General features: G+C 41.5%; 1 protein-coding gene across 1 annotated transcript in view; it reads left to right on the forward strand.

Annotated features, from left to right (window-relative positions):
* The window catches only part of dnah6 (dynein, axonemal, heavy chain 6), a 433,707-nt gene that overhangs the window by 186,188 nt on the left and 225,914 nt on the right, over positions 1-21,605 (forward strand). Inside the window, exons 35-41 of the mRNA XM_039758084.1 lie at positions 2,322-2,444; positions 2,766-2,948; positions 8,180-8,323; positions 8,541-8,762; positions 11,401-11,548; positions 17,654-17,811; positions 20,236-20,367. Coding sequence (XP_039614018.1) covers positions 2,322-2,444; positions 2,766-2,948; positions 8,180-8,323; positions 8,541-8,762; positions 11,401-11,548; positions 17,654-17,811; positions 20,236-20,367 — 1,110 coding nt within the window. The remainder of the gene's footprint in view (positions 1-2,321; positions 2,445-2,765; positions 2,949-8,179; positions 8,324-8,540; positions 8,763-11,400; positions 11,549-17,653; positions 17,812-20,235; positions 20,368-21,605) is intronic.

The following is a 21,605-nucleotide window of genomic DNA, read 5'->3' on the forward strand; positions in this document are numbered from 1 at the left end:
GAGTGGGAAAACAACCTCCTTTAGATACAAGGAGAATTCCTCAAGGAGCCCATGATCCTAATGTAAAAATTGCTCAGGTGCACTATACTTTGGTTGACCCTGCACCCTGACCATCAAAGGTCATGTGAAAAGACAATTTCCCTTCGGGGACCAATTAAGTATATCAGATAAAATAAAATCAAAAATTGATGGGTCAGCCCTCTTCTAAATATTTAGAAAGCAGGAGCCTTAAAGTCTGGAGCTGATCCCCAAAGTCTTTAGGGTTCCTGTTACCATATGGCCACTCACATGTTATTAGTCATGAATATAAATGCAGGGATGGTATTTCACTACATTTAATAATTAATTGAAGAAATACAGCTAGGAATGTACATACAGTAGAACCCCGATTACCCGAGTTAATGTGGACCAATGCTACCTCAGATAGCTAAAAACTCTGAAAAAACGGATGGCTGCTGTAGTGGCAACACTGCTTAGATAAGGGAAGATAAGGAGGCTGACACAAAGAGACTGGCTGATGTCACCAAGGAAGCATCGCTTTGCAAGGTTGACAAGTGGAGGTTACCATTTAGCTCACATTACAAAACCAGAGAATGTGATTTTGCTGCCCACCGTTGGCTGTTCATCACGGTGCAGATCTTCAAACAGAGATACTTCATGGTGTGAGTCCACAGCAATTCAATTGATGATAAGGATGGGAGTTTACACTGTGGACGAGTCGAGTGTAGTGGTGACGCTGTACAAAGAAGGTGGGTGCTATCAGAGAGAGAGACAGAGAGAGAGATCAGTTGACATCAGTATTAAAGCACATCACTCACAGTGTCCGTAGATGGGCTCTCTATGGCTGATAAGTGGAGGTCTCTATTTAGCTGACACCACAAACCCAAAGAATGTGGTTTCACAGCCCATCATTGGTCTTCATCACAACTCAGATCTTCAAACTGAGATGCTTCATGGTGTGATCTTCAAACTGAGATGCTTCATGGTGTGAGTCCACAGCAATTCAATTGATGATAAGGGTGGAAGTTTACACTGTGGACGAGTTGAGTGTAGTGGTGACACTGTGCAGAGAGACGGTGGGGTCTGCCACAGATAGAAAGAGAGAGATCGAGATCAGATTATGTGACTTGGAAAGCACACCACTCACAGTGTCCATAGATGGGCTCTCCATGGCTGATGAGGGGAGGTCTCTATTTAGCTGGCACCAATTGATGATAAGGGTGGATGCTTACATTGTGGACGAATGGAGTGTAGTGGTGATGCTGTACAGAGAAGGTGGGTGCTATCAGAGAGAGAGACAGAGAGAGAGATCAGCTGACATCAGCATTAAAGCACATCACTCACAGTGTCCGTAGATGGGCTCTCCATGGCTGATAATTGGAGGTCTCTGTTTAGCTGACACCACAAACCCAAAGAATGTGGTTTCACAGCCCATCATTGGTCTTCATCACAACTCAGATCTTCAAACTGAGATGCTTCATGGTGTGAGTCCACAGCAATTCAATTGATGATAAGGGTGGAAGTTTACACTGTGGACGAGTCGAGTGTAGTGGTGACACTGCGCAGAGACGGTGGGGGCTGCCACAGATAGAAAGAGAGAGAGAGAGATCAGCTTATGTGACTAGGAAAGCACACCACTCACAGTGTCCATATATAGGGTCTCCATGGCTGATGAGTGGAGGTCTCTATTTAGCTGACACCACAAACCCAAAGAACACGGTTTCCCAGCCCATCATTGGTAGTTCATCACAGCTCAGATGTTCAAACTGAGATGCTTTATGGAGTGAGTCCTCAGCAATTCAATTGATGATAAAGGGTGGAAGTTTACACTGTGGATGAGTGGAGTGTAGTGGTGATGATGCACAGAGAAGGTGTGTGCTATTAGAGAGATAGACAGAGAGACAGATCAGCTGCTGTCACTAGAAAAGAACACCACTCACAGTGTCCATAGATGGGCTCTCCATGGCTGATGAGTGGAAGTCTCTATTTAGCTGACACCGCAAACCCAAAGAACGTGGTTTCTAGTCCATCATTGGTAGTTCATCACAACTCAGATCTTCAAACTGAGATGCTTCAGGGTGTAGCTCCACAGGAATAACAATTGGAAGTGAGGGTGGGATTTGCACTGCTGACGGGTGGAGTGTAGTGATGATGCTACACAGAGAAATTGAGGCTGACACAGATAGAGAGATCAGCTGATGTCTTCAGGTGAGTGCTCACAGTAGTCAGAGAAGTAAATGCAACAAATCTCCTTTCATGGACTGTAATGTTTATAAATTTGATATTAAAACTGTCTATAATAACCAGCTCATCACTTTTAGGTTCAAGATCTAAAGGTGGCATCTCCTGCAACTGTTAGCCGATGTGGAATGGTTTATATCGACTCTGAAGAACTAAAGTGGATGCCATATGTACAGACCTGGATGGCTCAACTTTCAGATAAAGTAATTTATTTTTTTTTTGTCATTCTCATGTCAGTTTACCAGTTTGGGATGGAATGTGGTCCTTCTGGTGGTTAGTTCTCAGATTTATGAGGAGAATGTCTGTCCTTTTCTTCTGTTTGACCACCCATGGTTAACACACAAATGCTTCAGGAGGCCCCCTTTGAATATTGTTATATAAAACCAAATACTTTTATCTAGTCATTCACCTTTTTATGTTTCTTTATATCAAAATTCAGGTCATCTAGAGTCTGGCAAAGTAGGAAAGGATGAAAGAAAGCAGCTTGCAATTCAGTTTGGTTTATTTGTTTTATTTCTTTACAGCTAAATGAAGACACCCAAAAATATATTTTGGATCTCTTTCAACAATATGTTGAAGATGGGCTGCGATTTGCTGCCAAAAAATGCACACAGGCCATTAACCAAGTGGATATCAGCAAAGTGACAACCCTTTGTCATTTACTGGAATCTCTTCTGCTGGGCAAAGGAGGACCCAATTTCAGCATGGTGCGTATTCCTGCCTCAGCGGTTCTCAAAGTGTGGTCAACGGAGCAAGAAACCATTGTTTGTCTGTGGGCTTGTGCCAGGTGGTCCATGGGCTGACCTAGTCATATTTGCTTAGAAGAACTTTCTTGCTAATAAAAAACTGGTGTAATAGATTAGATTAAATTTAATAAACTTAATCCCAGGTGACTGGGTTCTAACGTTAATTTTGTATAAACAATGCCTAATCTTAAGACTTTTCATTAAGGGCCTAATATTAAAAATACTAGGAGGCTTCGCCCTCTGCTTACTTTGCTTGCCAATTCCTCTGCTTGTGTTATGCGGTCGTAACTTTGCATCTCTGCCACTCGCATATGTGGAATTCACTTTCACCAAACAACAAATATTTTAACTCTCACGGATACACCTCTTCATTGTGAAGAAACACTACTTTTCCCTGATGGCAACACGAATTAGACAATCTACAAGTCTCTGACTTAAAGTTTAAATCCAAACAATATATTCGATGTCTTTTTGCTGGTCCGTTATTTCACCAAGTAATAATTTCTGGTTGTTTGCTCTAATGTGATCTTTACTATCATTTTTTTGAGACTTTCAAATTTTCGTACTTCCATTATTTCTAACCTGCTCTGCATGTGTTTCGCACCAACGTTTTTGAATTCTTTACGACGTTCTACTTTGTCATCTACTCTTTGTCTTTTGTTTCTGGCCCCGAGCGTGGTTAAATCACTTGGCACAAAGTCTCGTCTCGCGGGACGTGAAAGTATCTCTCTGAAAAAGTTATATCTCGTCTCTCTATTCAAGATTATTTATATAATAGTGAGATATTTCTATGTCACTTTGGCATGTTCTACCTTGCCCCCCATTCTAAACTTAAACTTAGTGGATTCAGCCCTAATGTTAAGGGTCTGTTAATTTTTGCCTAATCTTAGGATTAGAGGCTCTAATGTTAATTTACACTTAGTGTTTATGTTTGGGTGGTCTACCCCTACCCCAACCCTTAGCTTAACCCTAGGTGACTGGGGAGAGGCTAATGTTAAAGTGACTGCCTAATCTTAAAACTCACATTAGCAGCCCTAATGTTAAATTATTCTTTTTTAAATTTTAGTTTTTTAACCCTAATGTTAAATATTTTTGTCCCTCAGGCCAAAACTATACTCTGTAGGGACAAATATATATAGTCCAGTTTATAATAATTTATTTATTTATGGAAGTACCTTTTAAATAACAATTACTCCTTTCATTTCTTGCTAAATTTTAAGAACATCTCAAGGTTGTTTCAAAGAATATATTAATAGGTATATGGCTAGGTCTGTTTTAAGGGGTGTGCATTTTAAATATTGTATACTACCGTTTTTAGACCTGTACATTTACCTTTTAAGATTTTTTTTTACAAAACCTATTTATTGTTTGGATATAGGGATCATTTTAATTTGGAGTTAAATTTCATATTGAGGGGTGGTTTTAATAGTATGGTTGCATGTTTAGTAATTAACATTTTATTACGGGAGGAGTGTGCCAGTGCCTCTGTCCTGCGGGACAGTCTTGCTGCAATAACCTTTCATGAATCCATTATCCAACCCGCTATATCCTACCTACAGGGTCACGGGGGTCTGCTGGAGCCAATCCCAGGGCACAAGGCAGGAAACAAACCCCAGGCAGGGCACCAGCCCACCGCAGGGCACACACACACACACCAAGCACAATTTAGAATCAGCAGTGCACCTAAACTGCATGTCTTTGGACTGTGGGAGGAAACCGGAGTACCTGGAGGAAACCCATGCAGACACGGGGAGAACATGCAAACTCCACGCAGGGAGGACCCGAGAAGCGAATCTGAGTCTCCTAACTGCGAGGCAGCAGCGCTACCCACTGTGCCACTGTGCCACCCTAACTCTATCCTTTTTTTATTAAATTCAGATGCATACAGGAATAGAAACATAATAAACTAGGATACAGACTCACAGGACATGTGGTCACTAGGGGCCCCAGAGACCCCAGCACTACAACAACAACAACATTTATTTCTGTAGCACATTTTCATACAAACGGTGTAGCTCGAAGTACTTTACAAGATGAAGAAAGAAAAGTGTATAAAAAAAATAAAAATATAAAAATAAGATTAGGCAATATTAAGTAACAAAGAATAAAGTAAGGTCTGATGGCCAGGAGGATAGAAAAAAAAAATATTTCAGAGGGCTGCAGGGGTTCAGAGGCCAAGAGACCACCCAGACCCAACTGGGCATTCTAATATTAACATAAATGATCTCAATCAGTCCCGTGGTTTTCAATCAATCACAACTTTTAAAACAAACTTGAATAATACTTTGGGTGGAAGCATTGAATTGCTTGATAGCAGTGGGCAGAAAAGACCCCCAGACAGGTGGAATGAGCCTGTAGCTAAAAGTGCTCACTGGAGGGGATGGAGTGGATTTTTCATGATGGCATCTGATCTGGCCACCATCCTGTTTTTCCCCGTGACAGCTTCTAGTGTGTCCAGGTGTCACTCAGTGATGGTGCAGGCTCTCCTGATCAGTTTGTTCAGGTGCTGTGCCTTTTTTGAGCTCAGAAGACTGCGGCATAGAACACCACACTGGCTACTATGGACTGGTAGAACATTTCAAGCAGTTTGCTGCACACATCAATAGACCTGAGTCTCCTCAGGATGTCCAGCCTGCTCTGGTTTTTCTTGTACGGCACCACTGTGTTGTCACACCAGTCCAGTTTGTTGTTTATGTGAACCCCCAGGTAGATCTGAAACACTTAAATGGTGACTGGTGGTCTTCAGAGGCTCCTTGGCACTCCAAAAGTCCACCATCAGCTCTTTTATCCTGCTCTTGTTGAATTGCAGGTTGTTGTCCCTGCACCACAAGACAAAGACCTCCACACCCTTCCTGTACTCTTGACTAGTCTACTTTATTAATGCAGCCTATGATGGAGGAGTGATCTGAAAATTTCTGTAGATGGCCGACGCTGGTATTGTTCTGAAAGTCTATTGTGTAGATGGATATGGAGACAGGACAGTTCAACCTGAGGTGCTCCAGTATAACACACCACCATTTCTGACACACACTCGCTCAGCCTCACAAACTCTTGCCTGTTGGCTGGTAGTCCAGGAGATTGTGGGGACATCAACAGGGAAAACCCTGAGCTTTTTCTCCAGCTGATGAGGCCGAATGGTGTTAAAGGCACTAGAAAAATCAAAGCGCATGATGCTAATTGTGGTGACGGCTTTGTTCAAGTTGGGAGTAGGCTGCATGGAAATGACAGATTCCTCCACACCTGTATGTGTCTGATAGGCAGACCGCAGAGATCCAGATGTTCTGAAACCAGAGGCCATAGCTGTTTTAGGACCAGCATCTCAAAGGTCTTCATGATCTTATTGTCCCTGCACTGCAAGACAAAGTCCTCCACAGCCTTCCTGTTCTCTGACTCACTGACCACAGAAAGCGCTATCCGACTTTCTTGCAGAAGAGAAGATCTTCTCCTTCCTACTCCGATCTTGTAGTGATTGCTCCATCTCTTTCAACATCTCATCAAACTCGCAGTCTCTATGCCTCCCTATCTAGTTCACTATTTAGAATTTGCTTTTTAAAATCCACCTTGATTTCCACTTCAAGACCAACTTCAACCAACCCTCTTGCAACAGCAGTCCCATAATTCCATGTGGATTCTGAGGCCCACTGCTTCTGATGGAAGTCTTTGTGCCATAACAGCAGCATCAAGGCCTTGTTAAGGATCATATGGGACCCTGAAATGTAAACCCAGCCAGGTCTGAATTTTAGGAGGCAGGGTTGAGCTTCTCAAATAGGAACAGTGTATGCAGCCAGACCTGAGAGAAGACACCACCTGAAACCAACAAAATAAAAATGAGCCAGCAAATCCAAGAGCATCAATATGCTACGATTTTCTCAGGCTTCTCCAAAAGTAGAAACATAATGGTGGTGTCCTTTAGGGGTCTTTACACCCTAGGAGCCTAATTCTGTGATCAGATTTTTTATTTGGGGCTTTTGTTTGGAAGTTCATTGAATTTTGCTGTCTTTTATAATGTCATTTTGCGTTGATAATAGGCATCATGATTTTCCAGGGTTTGCGTCGCCCATCTGCATGGAAATCTTTCCCATGATGCGCCATCTGTTGGAACAAAAAATACAATCCACATGTCTCTGTTATATACCATTTTGTATGGGAGTTGTAAAAGTAGTGCTTAATGTTTGTGATGCGTCATCTGTTGGAATGATAAATGCAATGCATTTTATTACTACAAATGATTGTGATGCATGAAATAAAAGAGACATAGCAACTGGACAGACACACACATAGACAGCATATGGCTCTGTCATATGCCTTTTGGTATGGGATTTGTAAAAGCAGTGTTAATATTTATGAGGTGCCATCTGTTCAAATGACAGAGACATAATAACTGGATGGATGCACAGATAAACAGCATATGTCTCTGTTATATGCCATTTGGCATGGAACTTGTAAAAGTAGTCTTTAATGTTTGTGATGTGTCATCTGTTGGATTAACAAATGTGATGCATGTTATTACTACAAATGATTGTGATGCACCATCTATTGGAATAACAGAGACATAGCAACTGGACAGACACACAGATAAACAGCATATGACTGTGTTAAATTAATTTTGGTATGGGATTTGTAAAAGCAGTGTTAATGTTTGTGAGGCACCATCTGTTGGAAAGACAGAGACAGAACAACTGGATGGACGCACAGATACACAGCATATGTCTCTGTTATATGCTATTTGGCATGGAACTTGTAAAAGTAGTCTTTAATGTTTGTGATGTGTCATCTGTTGGAATGACAAATGTGATGCATGTTATTACTACAAATGATTGTGATGCACCATCTATTGGAATAACAGAGACATAGCAACTGGACAGACACACAGATAAACAGCATATGGCTCTGTTAAATGAATTTTGGTATGAGATTTGTAAAAGCAGTGTTAATGTTTGTGAGGCACCATCTGTTGGAAAGACAGAGACAGAACAACTGGATGGACGCACAGATACACAGACACTTATGCTTTTAATAAGGTGGATTATTTTGGCCATTACAGATGCCTATGTTGAAATACAGTAGCTTGGTTTATTTTGATTAAATATAACTACATATGCACAATATATATGATGGTTTCATATACTACTGTGTATATTTGCTAATTTTTAACCTTACACATATATTTTTTTTCTTATTTTTTTTCTTAGGATAAAGCCAAACTAAACAGCATTTTATGCCAGACTTTTGTGTTCTGCTATTTGTGGTCCGTTGGTGGTAATCTGACCGAGAACTGCTGGGACGCTTTTGACAGTTTTGTGAGACAACAATTTGAAGATTGTTCTGATGCCAAGGTGAGATTGTCATATGAGAAATTTGATTGAAGTGTGCACTGTAATACTGAGTAAAGGGCCAATGAGATATTTTATTTATTTTTTTAATAAATGTAATAATTTGTGAGATGTGGGGAAACAAAAGAATTTGAATGGTTTTACCACAGGGCATCTACACAGCAAAATAGGTAAAACATGAAGCAGGCAGAATGCTTTCTGAAACTGTCTTTATTTGCAGTTACCAGCTTCTGGAGATCTGTGGAGTGTCTATATGGACTTTGAAAACAGACGCCTAGATTCCTGGGACAAAATCATTCCCCTTTTCAAGTATGACAAGGAAGTTCCGTTTTTCCAAATGCTTGTTCCAACAACAGACACCGTGCGGTACGGCTATCTAATGGAGAAACTACTGGCAGTAAGGCACTCTGTGCTTTTCACTGGCATCACCGGTGTAGGAAAGGTAAAGAATGGAAGTCCTGTTGAATGCTCCTTAAAACCACTCAGTGGTTCTCCATGTAGTCTGCCCGATCGTATATTTATGCCTTTATGAAAATGGCTATAATAATTATGATAATTTAATCACAGTTGTTGATTTCAATTTTTTTTTCTTGTAGGTGGGTTTGCATATAATGTGTGAATCATTTACTGTGAAAACCAATATCTGACCAACTGACTGTCTGTCCACATGAAACAACTCAGCCCACCACGAGCCAGTTTTGTTTAGATGTGGCACACGTATTCTTCATGTGACAGTTCAGCTTTCATTCACATACAGTGCCCTTCGTAATGTTTTCTAATTTTAAACTGTGGAGCAGAGGGGCACCTTAAGGAAAAATGTGTCTTTGTCCCAAACATTATGGAGGGCACTCTATCTCAAACAGATTGGTGCCGAATTAAATTGTAAAATTTATCTTTAGTACTAGGGTGTTGTACCGTGTTAGCCATTATGAATGTAGTGAGAAGTCAAGCAAAATGACCCCTTTTATTGGCTAACTAAAAACTTTACAATATGCAAGCTTTTCAGGATTACATCTTGCCTGAAGAAGGGGCCTGAGTTGCCTTGAAAGCTTGCATATTTTTAAGTTTTTAGTTAGCCAATAAAAGGGGTCATTTTGCTTGACTTCTCATTAGAATTTCTCTTTGAAAAGTGTTGCCAATATGGAGAACTCATCTGACTTTAAACATAGAAACGTTCTGAGTGACTTCAACCATTTCAGTTCCACCTTGAAAGTGGTGGCTTCAACTTGTATATTTGGTATATTTTCTTCTTTTACTCATCTGGCAGCTGCACAGATGCCCAATGTAAGTGAATCAGACACCGGGCATCTGCCAGCACACACCCCTGCATGACCCTGATCTGGAGTAGGCGGTGCAGTGGGGCAAATGAAGAGGCAGGGAAAAAGCTGAATGCTTGGGGTGCCAACCACACAAACCCTGTTTAACTTGAACAAAAAAACTTAATGAAAAGGATTCGCTCGAGTGTGCTCTTCATGTGGTAAAGATTCTGTTTAAGAATCACATGGCGGCAAGCTCTGCACGCCGAAATGAGACATTGCATTCTGGGAGAATTCTGCTTTTATACTGTGTGGACTGGAAGAGGCGGGGCTTCTTTGGCTTTGTTGGCCTTAAGGGGTGGAGCCTAAAGGCTGTAAGGGAAAAAGGAGACAAGAATGTTATTGACGCCCCCTCCTGGGGTGGTATCTATCTATCTATCTATCTATCTATCTATCTATCTATCTATCTATCTATCTATCTATCTATCCATTATCCAACCCGCTATACCCTAACTACAGGGTCAAGGGGGTCTGCTGGAGCCAATCCCAGCCAACACAGGATTAGCAATCAAGGCTCTTGAATGATAACTTGAGGCAGGAAACAAACCCTGGGCAGGGCGCCAGCCCACCGCAGGGCACACACATACACACACCCACACACCAAGCACACACTAAGGACAATTTAGAAACGGCAGTGCACCTAACCTGCATGTCTTTGGACTGTGGGAGGAAACCGGAGCACATGGAGGAAATCCACGCAGACACGGGGAGAACATACAAACTCCACGCAGGGAGGACCCGGGAAGCAAACTCAGGTCTCCTAACTGCGAGGCAGCAGCGTACACCCACTGCGCCACTGTGCCTCTATCTATCTATCTATCATATAGTGCCTTTCTATCTATCTATCTATCTATCATATAGTGCCTTTCTATCTATCTATCATATAGTGCTTTTCTATCTATCTATCTATCTATCATATAGTGCCTTTCACATCTATCTATCTATCTATCTATCTATCATATAGTGCCTTTCTATCTATCTATCTCTATCTATCTATCATATAGTGCCTTTTTATCTATCTATCTATCTATCTATCTATCTATCTATCTATCTATCTATCTATCTATCTATCTAATAGTGCCTTTCTATCTATCTATCTATCTATCTATCTATCTATCTATCTATCTATCTATCTATCTATCTATCATATAGTGCCTTTCTATGTATCTATCTATGTATCTATTTATCTATCTATCTAGCTATCATATAGTGCCTATCTATCTATCTATCTATCTATCTATCTATCTATCTATCTATCTATCTATCATATAGTGCCTTTCTATCTATCTATCTATCTATCTATCTATCTATCTATCTATCTATCTATCTATCTATCTCTGACAGCAGGTTATAAAATGACATGACACTGTTATCTCTAATTTTGTATGAAAATATGAGATTACATTTTTTTGTCCATCTCTACAAACCACAAGGGACAAGCAACAGATAAGAAAATATCATTTATGAGGTTGAGTGTTCCTTTAATGCAGATTTCCATTTAAAACAATACAACAATTAGTTTGCTACTTTTGAAGATTGTAAAATTATTTTGGTGACAAATCTTCTTATTTTCCCTATTAGTAAAGTGGTTCTTTTCTGTTGTGTGATATTTTTCACTGCACCTGCTTTTTAACAATCACAACACTAATGACTTCCATAACAAATTAACCTCCAGCACTATTATAAAGATTTTTTCTGACTTAATGTTTTGCTGTCATTTTATTTGTGACATTTTGTACTTTATGTTTTATATTTCTTCCTCAGTCTGTCGTTGCTCGTGGGCTACTAAACAAGGTGCAAGATGAGGCAGGATATGTTCCTGTGTATATCAACTTTTCAGCCCAGACATCTTCTGCACGAACACAGGAAATTATTGAATCTAAACTGGAAAAGAAGAGAAAAAATATATTAGGTAAGATCCTCTTTCATTGTTTTTAATTATTTTTGTCAATTTTAACTTGGTGGCACAAGTGGTTAGCCTCACAACTCCAAGACTTTGCTCGTTCATGTCATTGTGTTCAGTAAAACTTGCTGTGCTCTGGCTGATCACTTGCTGTGGTTTAATGTGACCTTAACAATCCATGTTTTTCTTGTCATAAGCCTTGCAAAGCACCAAATAAAGTGATTATTAAACCCTTTAATAGAGGGCTGCCTCCTGCTGCCATCAGTGTGTCCATCTGATACTTTTAGGCCCCTTCAGGAAGGAGAGAAGAAAATACTTTGAGGTGTCTGGAGCCCTGTGTCTCCCAGCGAAGCCCAAGGATCAGACCTCCTGGGTAGGCAGAGTAAACTCTGGGTATATATGTCATATAAAGATAGAGGGTGTGGTCACTAGGGGGTGCCCCAGAGACCCCAACAACAACAACATTTATTTCTATAGCACATTTTCATACAAATGCTGACGCTCAAAGTGCTTTACATGATGAAGAAAGAACAAAAGAGAAATATAAAATAAGATTAGGCAATACTAAGTAACAAAGGATAAAGGGTCTGATGGCCAGGAGGACAAAAAAAAATTAAAAAAAGCAAATGAAAAAAAAAAAAACACTACAAACCTCCTCAGACACAATTCTAGGATAAAATCACGTTGTTTTATTAAATAACAACACCCCGACAGGCTTACTTCTAAGCATACACCAAATTGAAGTACTTTGTCTTCAGTGTTTGTAATGGGAGCTCTTATTCTGTGACAATCTCTGTATTATAAAAGAAAATCCTGAGATGAGATGAGACCATTGCCAAGAGATTTTTTCAAGTCCCTCCCTCCTCTCAGCCATTTCCAGTTAATGGCCCACGCCCACGGTCCTCTCACCTCTCATTGGTGTGAATGCTTTAGTCCCGCCCTCCTCTCAGAGTAACGCCCAATGCCCACGGTCCTCTCACCTCTCATTGGTGTGAATGCTTTAGTCCCGCCCTCCTCTCAGGTTAACAGCCCACGTTCACAGTCCTCTCACCTCTCATTGGTGTGAATGCTTTAGTCCCGCCCTCCTCTCAGATTAACGCCATATGCTCACGGTCCTCTCACCTCTCATTGGTGTGAATGCTTTAGTCCCGCCCTCCTCTCAGGTTAACAGCCCACATTTACAGTCCTCTCACCTCTCATTGGTGTGAATGCTTTAGTCCCGCCCTCCTCTCAGGTTAACAGCCCACGTTCACAGTCCTCTCACCTCTCATTGGTGTGAATGCTTTAGTCCCGCCCTCCTCTCAGGTTAACAGCCCACGTTCACAGTCCTCTCACCTCTCATTCGTGTGAATGCTTTTGTCAGACACAGTTCCTGTGCTCTCAGCTCTTATGAATTTGTACATTTTCCTCACTTTAAATTCCCATTAAAAGAAGACGTATTATGTTCAAATCTTATTGAAGAATTTCATCCCAAAGGGTTATCAACAGAAGAAATGAGTACACGGTCAATCCTAGCACAGAGAAACGATGAAGTCAAACGAATTAACGCGAAAATTGTCCATTGGTCACACGGCAAATTAGTTAAATGCGTATCAATAGACTCTGCTGAAACAGTTGGTGATGATGGTGCAGAAGATGAAAACATCAACTTACAATATCATGAAGAATAACTACAACCGTTAACACCATCCAGTCTTCCACCAGCTGAATTACTGTTGAAAGTATGTGTCGTAATGTTATTGCATAATTTATATCTGAGTGATGGGCTGTGCAATAAAATGAGATTAGTTGTATTCAAAATTGGTCGAACAATACTGACATGTAAAATTTTAACAGGCGACAAGAAAGGTAATGTAGTCCATCTTCAGGGGATAACATTTGACACCAAAGGAGATCTTGATATGCCATTCATGTTAAAACGTTTATAGTTTCCTGTTAGAATAGCTTTTGCTATGACAATTAACAAATCATAGGGACAAACATTCAAAAAAGTCGGTTTATTTATTAGAAAGAAAGAAACGATGTTCACTCACGGGCAGATATATGTTGCGTTGTCACAATGAAAGTTCAAACACGGAATCAAAATTCAATGTGAACTTGATAAAAAATGAATTTAAAAAATAGTTTTTACTGAAGTTTTACAGTAAAAGTGTAAGTTTAAAAAGTATTTGCCTGTTAATTTCACAGCCAAACAGAACGAAAATGTATAACGCGACGAATACCTCTAACACAACATGAAACATAACTTTCTTTCAATTTATTACGTTTTACTATTTTTTACTTTTGTTAATTACTCACTGTAATGTAAAATAGTTAGGTCTATTATGCATATGTAACAGTTGCCATGAAAATAACAATCTGTTTAAATTGTACATCCGCGTCCCCATACGTGAGCAGCAGAGCCGCGAATTGGCAAGCGCATAGCGAACGCCCGGGAGTTGGCAAGTGAAGCGACCAGGGGACAGAGCTCCCTAGTCCATCCATCCATCCATCCATCCATTATCCATCTCGCAATATCCTAACTACAGGGTCACAGGGGTCTGCTGGAGCCAATCCCAGCCAACACAGGGTGCAAGGCAGGAAACAAACCCTGGGCAGGGTGCCAACCCACTGCAGGGCACACACACACACACACACACACACACCCACACACCAAGCACAATTTAGAATCACCAATGCACCTAACCTGCATGTCTTTGGATTGTGGGAGGAAACCCACGCAGCCACGGGGAGAACATGCAAACTCCACACAGGGAGGAAGTGAACCCGGGTCTCCTAACTGCGAGGCAGCAGCGCTACCCACTGTGCCACCATGCCACCCCCTAGTATATTTACAAAAACCAAATAAACCATTTTCTGTAGATATTTAACTGAAGGAGAAGAAGTCTAAACTGAGTGTCTGCATAAGTATTTAAATCTCTGTGCTTTGGAAGCTCCAGGTTTACACAAATGACAAATAAATCACAAATGACACAAAAGGTAGGCATAATTAAACAAAATGAGGTCCTGCTTGTGAGTCCTTTCTACCTCTTGGGATATTAAAAGCCCCCCTTGTAATGTAATGTCTGGACAATCATTGAAAAAATGAAGACAGATGTGAGAAAAAAAGTCATTGAAATGCACAAGGCAGGAAATTACTTACACTTTTTTACAAAATTACTTACAAAATACTTACAAAGAAATCTACATGTGTTAACCTGGTTACTGAGAGACTCCTGTCTATCCACCATGATTATACATTGTAACAATTGGATTAAATGGGGTGCAATTACTACACTTCACCACCCGAGAGGGAAGTGGACGATGTTCGAAAGAAATAGCAGCATTAAAAAATATTCGGTCCTCGACCCCTCTTCCTCCCTTTCTGCCCCCGCCATCACTTGAAAGAAACCCAGATGATAGATTGCTTAAATATGCAAGTGTATTGCAAACCAGGATCCAATGTTTATTATACATGTACATGAACGGGAACTGGGTGCTCGTTTTGTGATTCCTTTTTCCTCGGATGCCCTCCCCAACCTCACTATCCACATCATCCATCCATCCATCCATTATCCAACCCAAAATATCCTAACTACAGGGTCACAGGGGTCTGCTGGACCCAATCTCAGCCAACACAGGGCGCAAGGCAGGAAACAAATCCCGGGCAGGGCGCCAGCCCACCGCAGGGCACACACACACACCAAGCAAGCACACACTAGCCAAAACTTAATCCCCGGTACGATACGCACACAAAAAGAAAAGGAAATCAGAAAGAGGATGATTATGCATAGTCCATGTCAAGCAATGATGAATCCGTTCGTACAGTTCTCATTGTATGATGTGGGAAAAAAATGGAGTCCGACTCACCAACGGGAGCACCCGGAGAACCACTGGGCCATATAAAGAAATCCTTGCCTCTTCTTGTGGATTCGCCACACTGTTTCTTACCTTCTGGGTGGTAAATGGCAGACGTCCCTTGGTGAAGTTCAATCTCGTTGTCTTTTTAGGCTTAGATAGACGAGCTCCTTGACTTCCGCTTCTCTTTTTTTCTTACCCTCTCTTGGTTAGGGCAGAATGGTGACTCTGAGGTAGGGATCTGCGCTGGCAATCAGTCCATAAGTGACTCTATTCTGTTTGGCACTTGGGCAAGGCCCTTAGCCTACAATTGCTCTATCCTGGGTATGATGTTAATCTGCATCCAGCATGCAGGGAAAAACCTGGGGGTTGGTGGCAGAACTGGCACTCCAGCCATCATAAATAACCTCACACTGTTCCATTCCACTGCGGTGGCCTTGCCCAGGGTTTGTTTCCTGCCTTGCACCCTGTGTTGGCCAGGATTGGCTCCAGCAGACCCCTGTGACCCTGTAGTTAGGATATTTTGGGTTGGATAATGGATGGATATATAATACTGTAACGACCCGTGGTTGAGTATTGAAGTTCTCGGAGCCGAACTCTGCCGTGCACTTCCCCCAAGCTGGTCGGCCAGCGGAATGCCAGCGCCATGCACGCAGCTGTACCTAGCTCATTAAGCAAGCGAGCACTCGTGTCCCATACACCGCACGACTCCGAGTGTCTCCATACATAATTGCATAGATGGAATCTAGCAACGCACAGCTCTGTCCTTTAGTATCTCTTTATTAGAGCAGATAGTCAGAAACAAAGCTTAAGCTAAACACACTGCAAGGCCATTGTCAAGGTCATTCATAGAAACATCCCTCTCACTGATGGTAACTTGTTACACTTACTTATACCTGGGCTTCAAATGACCCAAGCCCACTCAAGCAACCGAAACATAAACACATGTAACATTTATAGAGCAGGAAATCAATTACCTTGCTTGCCCAGTACAAACAGTAAACGTTACAGAAATATACCCACAATGCACCACGCTGTCAGCGCTGTCTGCCGGGTCATTACACAACTATAACCTGAGTCGGAGGTTTCAGCAGTGTTGTCCTGTCTGACATACCCAGTGACTCCAACTAGACTAGGACTTGCCAAAACAAAATTAAAATTGATACCAAACTATGTTCTGATGGCATCTCACAAAAAACCGACTGTCACACATCTCAATAGGCCTTGTCTTTGATTGTAGGGGAAGCGTTCTGCATACATGAGTGGTAACAAACACTGAATGCTGACCTGAAAGCAAAATGAGCTCTACAAGACCTCTGAAGGTGTCCTGTGTCATTGGGCACCAGGATCCTCTTACTCCTGTAAACTGCGAGGTGGAGCCTCCATCGGTCCAACATGTTGTTTTAACACATCCTACAGATCCTCAATTGAATCGCGATCTGGGGAGTCTGGAGGCCAGGGAAACACCTTAAACTCTTCATCACGTTCCTCAAGCCATTCCCTAAAAATTATATAGCGGGTTGGATAATGGATGGATGTTCCATTTCATCTGAGGTGTCACCCGTCACATATATAGATAGATAGATAGATACATTATTAATTCCAAGGGGAAATTCACATAATCCAGCAGCAGCATACTGATACAAAAAAAAAAACCAATATTAAATTAAAGAGTGATAACAATGCAGGTAAAAACAGAAAATAACTTTGAATAATGTTAACATTTACCCCCCCGGGTGGAATTGAAGAGGCTGCAACTTCTCATGTGGTGGGTGTGGCAATGTGTTGCATCAGCGTGTGCTCATAACTTCTCTCTCTCTTGGTCAGCCGTTCCCCTGGAAACGTCCCATTTCCTGCTTCGGTTGTCATAGAAACATGATGCCTGCCATAGCCAGCTGGAATTCTTACCGGGCGGGGTCCTCCCACCCTTAGTTGTCAACTGCAATGCCTGAAGGGATACTCCTTTATCATCACCCAGAACCTATAAAATATAGTGACGGCAGTCCAGAAAGCAAACCCGATTGTAGTGATGCAATATTACATTTTTGAAGCTGGGATTCTCTGAATAACTTGGTTATTAAAGCGCGTGAGTAAGACCCTGAACCCTTCCTCTAATAATAAAGAAATTCAAGGAAATAATATTACTATATCTAAGTACATGCAGAGCATCTTGGGATGGATTTTCTCAATTCAATTGAACTATATAAAGCAACAATTTTCTTGTTAATGATGGAATATGCTGTTTTAAAATTTATGGATGCATGTTTTCTCTCACAGGTGCTCCAGGAAGTAAAAAAGTGATTATTTTTGTGGACGATCTCAATATGCCCAAACTCGACCGCTATGGTTCTCAGCCCCCAATTGAACTGCTTAGGCAGTACTTGGACTTTGGAGGCTTCTATGATAGAGAAAAGTTCTTCTGGAAAGAAATCCAGGTAAGCAAATAAGGCATTGTTTCTGTACACTCACTGGCCACTTTATTAGGTAATGCTGGGTTGAACCCCCTTTTAGCCTTCAGAACTGCCATAATTCGTTATTGCATTGATTCAACAAAGTGCTACAGACATGCCTCAGGGATTTTGGTCCATATTGACATGAAAGAATCACGTAGTTGCTGCAGATTTGTCGGCTTTAAATCCATGATGCGCGTCTCCCGTTCCACCACATCTCAAAGGTGCTCTATTGGAGTGAGATCTGGTGACTGTGGAGGCCATTTGCGTCCAGTGAACTCATTTTCATATTCAAGAAGCCAGTTTCATATGATTGGAGCTTTGTGACATGGCACGTTAGTAGCCATCAGAGGATGAGGACACTGTAGTCATAAAGGGATGGACATGGTCAGCAACAATACTCAGGTAGGCTGTGGCATATAAATGATGCCCAGTTGGTACAAAGGGGCCCAAAGTGTGCCAAGAAAATCTCAACCACACCATTACACCACCACCAGCAGCCTAACCTGTTGATACGAGGCAGTACGGATCCATGCTTTCATGTTATTGACGCCAAATTCTGACCCCAGCATCCAAATGTTGCAGCAGAAATTAAGACTCATCAGACCAGGCCTCATTTTTCCAGACCAATTTTGGTGAGCTTGTGTGAATTGTAGTTTCAGTTGCCTGTTCATAGCTGACAGGAGTGGCACTTGGTGTGGTCTCCAGCTTCTGTAGCCCACCTGCTTCAAGGTTTGACAGGTTGTGTGTTCAGAGATGCTCTTCTGCACACTTCTGTTGTAACGAGTGCTTATTTGAGTTACTGTTGCCTTTCTATCAAATCACATCATAATCACATCATAAAATTTGCAGACGACACAACAGTAGTGGGCCTCATCAGTACGATCATGACGATGACTCCGCATACAGAGAGGAAGTCAATCAACTCATTGCCTGGTGTGGAAAAAAAACAACTTGGCATTGAAGGTCAACAAAACAAAAGAGATCATCATTGACTTCAGGAGAAAACACATGCCACACCGGCCACGTACAATCCATGGAAACGGTGTGGAGTCAGTGAGAAGCACCAAGTTTCTGGGAGTGCACATTACAGATGACCTGACATGGACCACAAATACCACTTCTCTTGTCAAGGAGGCACAACAGCGACTTCATTTTCTCCAAAGGCTGAAAAGAGCAAACCTTCCCTCTCCTGTCCTCACAACTTTCTACACTGGCACTATAGAAAGTATACTGACCAGCAGCATCTCGGTTTGGTATGGTAGCTGCACTGCCGCTGAACAGAAGATACTTCGAAGAGTGGTGAGGGCAGCGGAGAAAATCATCGGGTCCTCACTCCCATCTGTTCAAGAATTACACTACTCACGTTGCCAGAGCAGATACATTAAGATCATAAAAGATCCCACACACCCGGCACATGGGCTGTTTGAACTTCTGTCCTCTGAAAAATGTTTGCGCAGTATGCACTGTAGAACAACCAGATTTAACAGGAGCTTCTTCCCCCAGGCCATCAGAACACTAAACTCTGTTATCTATCTATCTATCTATCTATCTATCTATCTATCTATCTATCTATCTATCTATCTATCTATCTATCTATCTATCTATCTATCTATCTATCTATCTATCTATCTATCTATCTATCTATCTAACCTTTGTCCTTTTGCTCTCTTACTTACTGTGCACTTTATTACCACAAACAGGTCTTAAGTTTACATTATATTTTATTGTAATATCGCACAATATTACATTGTCTATATTGTATATCTCTCTATTATAAAAAAAATCCAGGAGAGAAACAGTAGGTTGACGAGATGTGATCTTCACGTTAAGATCACGGAAGTCACTTCAAAGACCCGCATGACTAAAGAGATTGGCCACAGAGTGTCTCGCGGGGACCTTAAACATGAGACTTTGGGGCCAAGAGATTGACCCAGGACCGTCTCGCGATGACATAGAACATGAGATTGTCCATCTTTCTTTCTCTCTTTCTTTCTTTCTTTTTTAATTTCCCAGTTCGCATGTTGCCAGTACATTTACTAAATAGCTAGCCATGAATTTGCATGGTTTGTCCATTTTTCTTTTTCTTTCTTTCTTTCTTTCTTTCTTTCTTTTCTTTCTTTCTTTCTTTCTTTCTTTCTTTCCCAGTTGGTATGTGGCCAGTACATTTACTGAATAGCTATCCATGAATTTGCAAGGTTTGTCAATCTTTCTTTCTTTCTTTCTGTTTATTATGAGAAGGCCAAAAAACGGCATCTGTTAATCATTTTTACAGTTTCATTATTAGAAGCTCTGCCATCAGAGCTTGACTTTGAAAGAGCCTGACACACTCTCTTTAGCTGATTTTTCCTGTCAGATTTAATTATGCGTATATTTTATACATTCTGAATCTCTTCTCTTATTTTGCAGGACGTGACAATTGCAGCTGCCTGTGCGCCCCCTGGTGGTGGACGTAACCCAGTAACGCCTCGCTTTATCAGACACTTTAGCATGTTCTGCTTGCCAACTCCCTCTGAAAACAGTTTAAAGCAAATCTTTAAGGTACTAAAATTATGATATCTTATCAATATCTTTTTTGATTAGTGGCACATTTGCATTTGTGATTATTGAATGGAATTGTGACAGGGCATTATAAACATTATGAGAACCCAAAGAAGCCTTTGTTAAGGTCCTGACTCAAAGGAAAACAGATAACTAGTCTCTGGAGTAAAACTGGGATATGCGTGCAAAAGGCAGAGCAAATGAAAATAAAATTTAAAACAAAGTGAACAAAACTCAGACGAGAGGCAAAATTCACAGTCAATAATCAGGCAAGAAGTCAAAAACCAGGCAAGACACAAAAATAACCACAATGAGAATTAACAAAAAGGTTTATAAGGTGTGATGGCTAGGGGGCGCCAGTGAGCTCCAAATCCCATACACGAACACACAAGATAGTCCTGGGTTCAAACAAAGGGAATTTTATTGCACAAATACCTTGTGTGTTGCCTTCCTTCCCTTTTATTGAGGACCCGGGAGTACGTCTGGTGCTGGGCCTGTTGCTCATTTGAAGCACTTACAGGTCATATGGAAGTTCCCAATAGCAAAGAGTGAAACTCCCTGCGTCACCCCCAGACCCCAGCAGGGCAGGCTACCGGACTACAAATTCCTGCATTCCCTGCTGGTGTCCAAATGGGGCACTGATATCCAGTGCTGCTGCCATCTAGTGTCCTGTGTGAACATAGTCACGTAGAGCCAGCTCTTACCTGTCCGTCCCTTTAATCCTGGCCAGGGAAGGTACTACAAATATGTCTGGCTGGGACACCTGTCTATCTGCCTGGGGCTTCCCGTCTGGGTAAGGAATCTTATCACCTGGTCGGGATATCGATCCATCCACCCGAGAAGTCCCATTTGGATCTGGAACCTTTCTCTCCATTGGTCGGATTGCCTGTTTGTCCTCTTGGAGCCTCCCATCCGAATAAGGAATGATCCCCTCTCCTGGTCGGGATGCCCGTCCATATCATGTGGCATTTACAAAGGTTTTATCTGCAAGTCAGATAAGGTTTAGTGCGAAGGCTGACTTTTTATCCTGTCTGCTGATTAATTCAAGGTCATGACCCCAGAGACCACACCCCTGGAAACATGAGGATGCCACCCTGACAATGATACACCAAAATGGCTTCCATAATAGGAAAAGCCTATAAGGCCTCAAATTTCAGCCCCAATCTTGACAGTTAAGGTCTTGTCTCTCTATTATAAAAGGAAATCCTGTGGAATGAATGACTAGTAGACGATACGTG

This window comes from Polypterus senegalus, chromosome 7, assembly GCF_016835505.1.
Source record: "Polypterus senegalus isolate Bchr_013 chromosome 7, ASM1683550v1, whole genome shotgun sequence".
NCBI lineage: Eukaryota > Metazoa > Chordata > Cladistia > Polypteriformes > Polypteridae > Polypterus > Polypterus senegalus.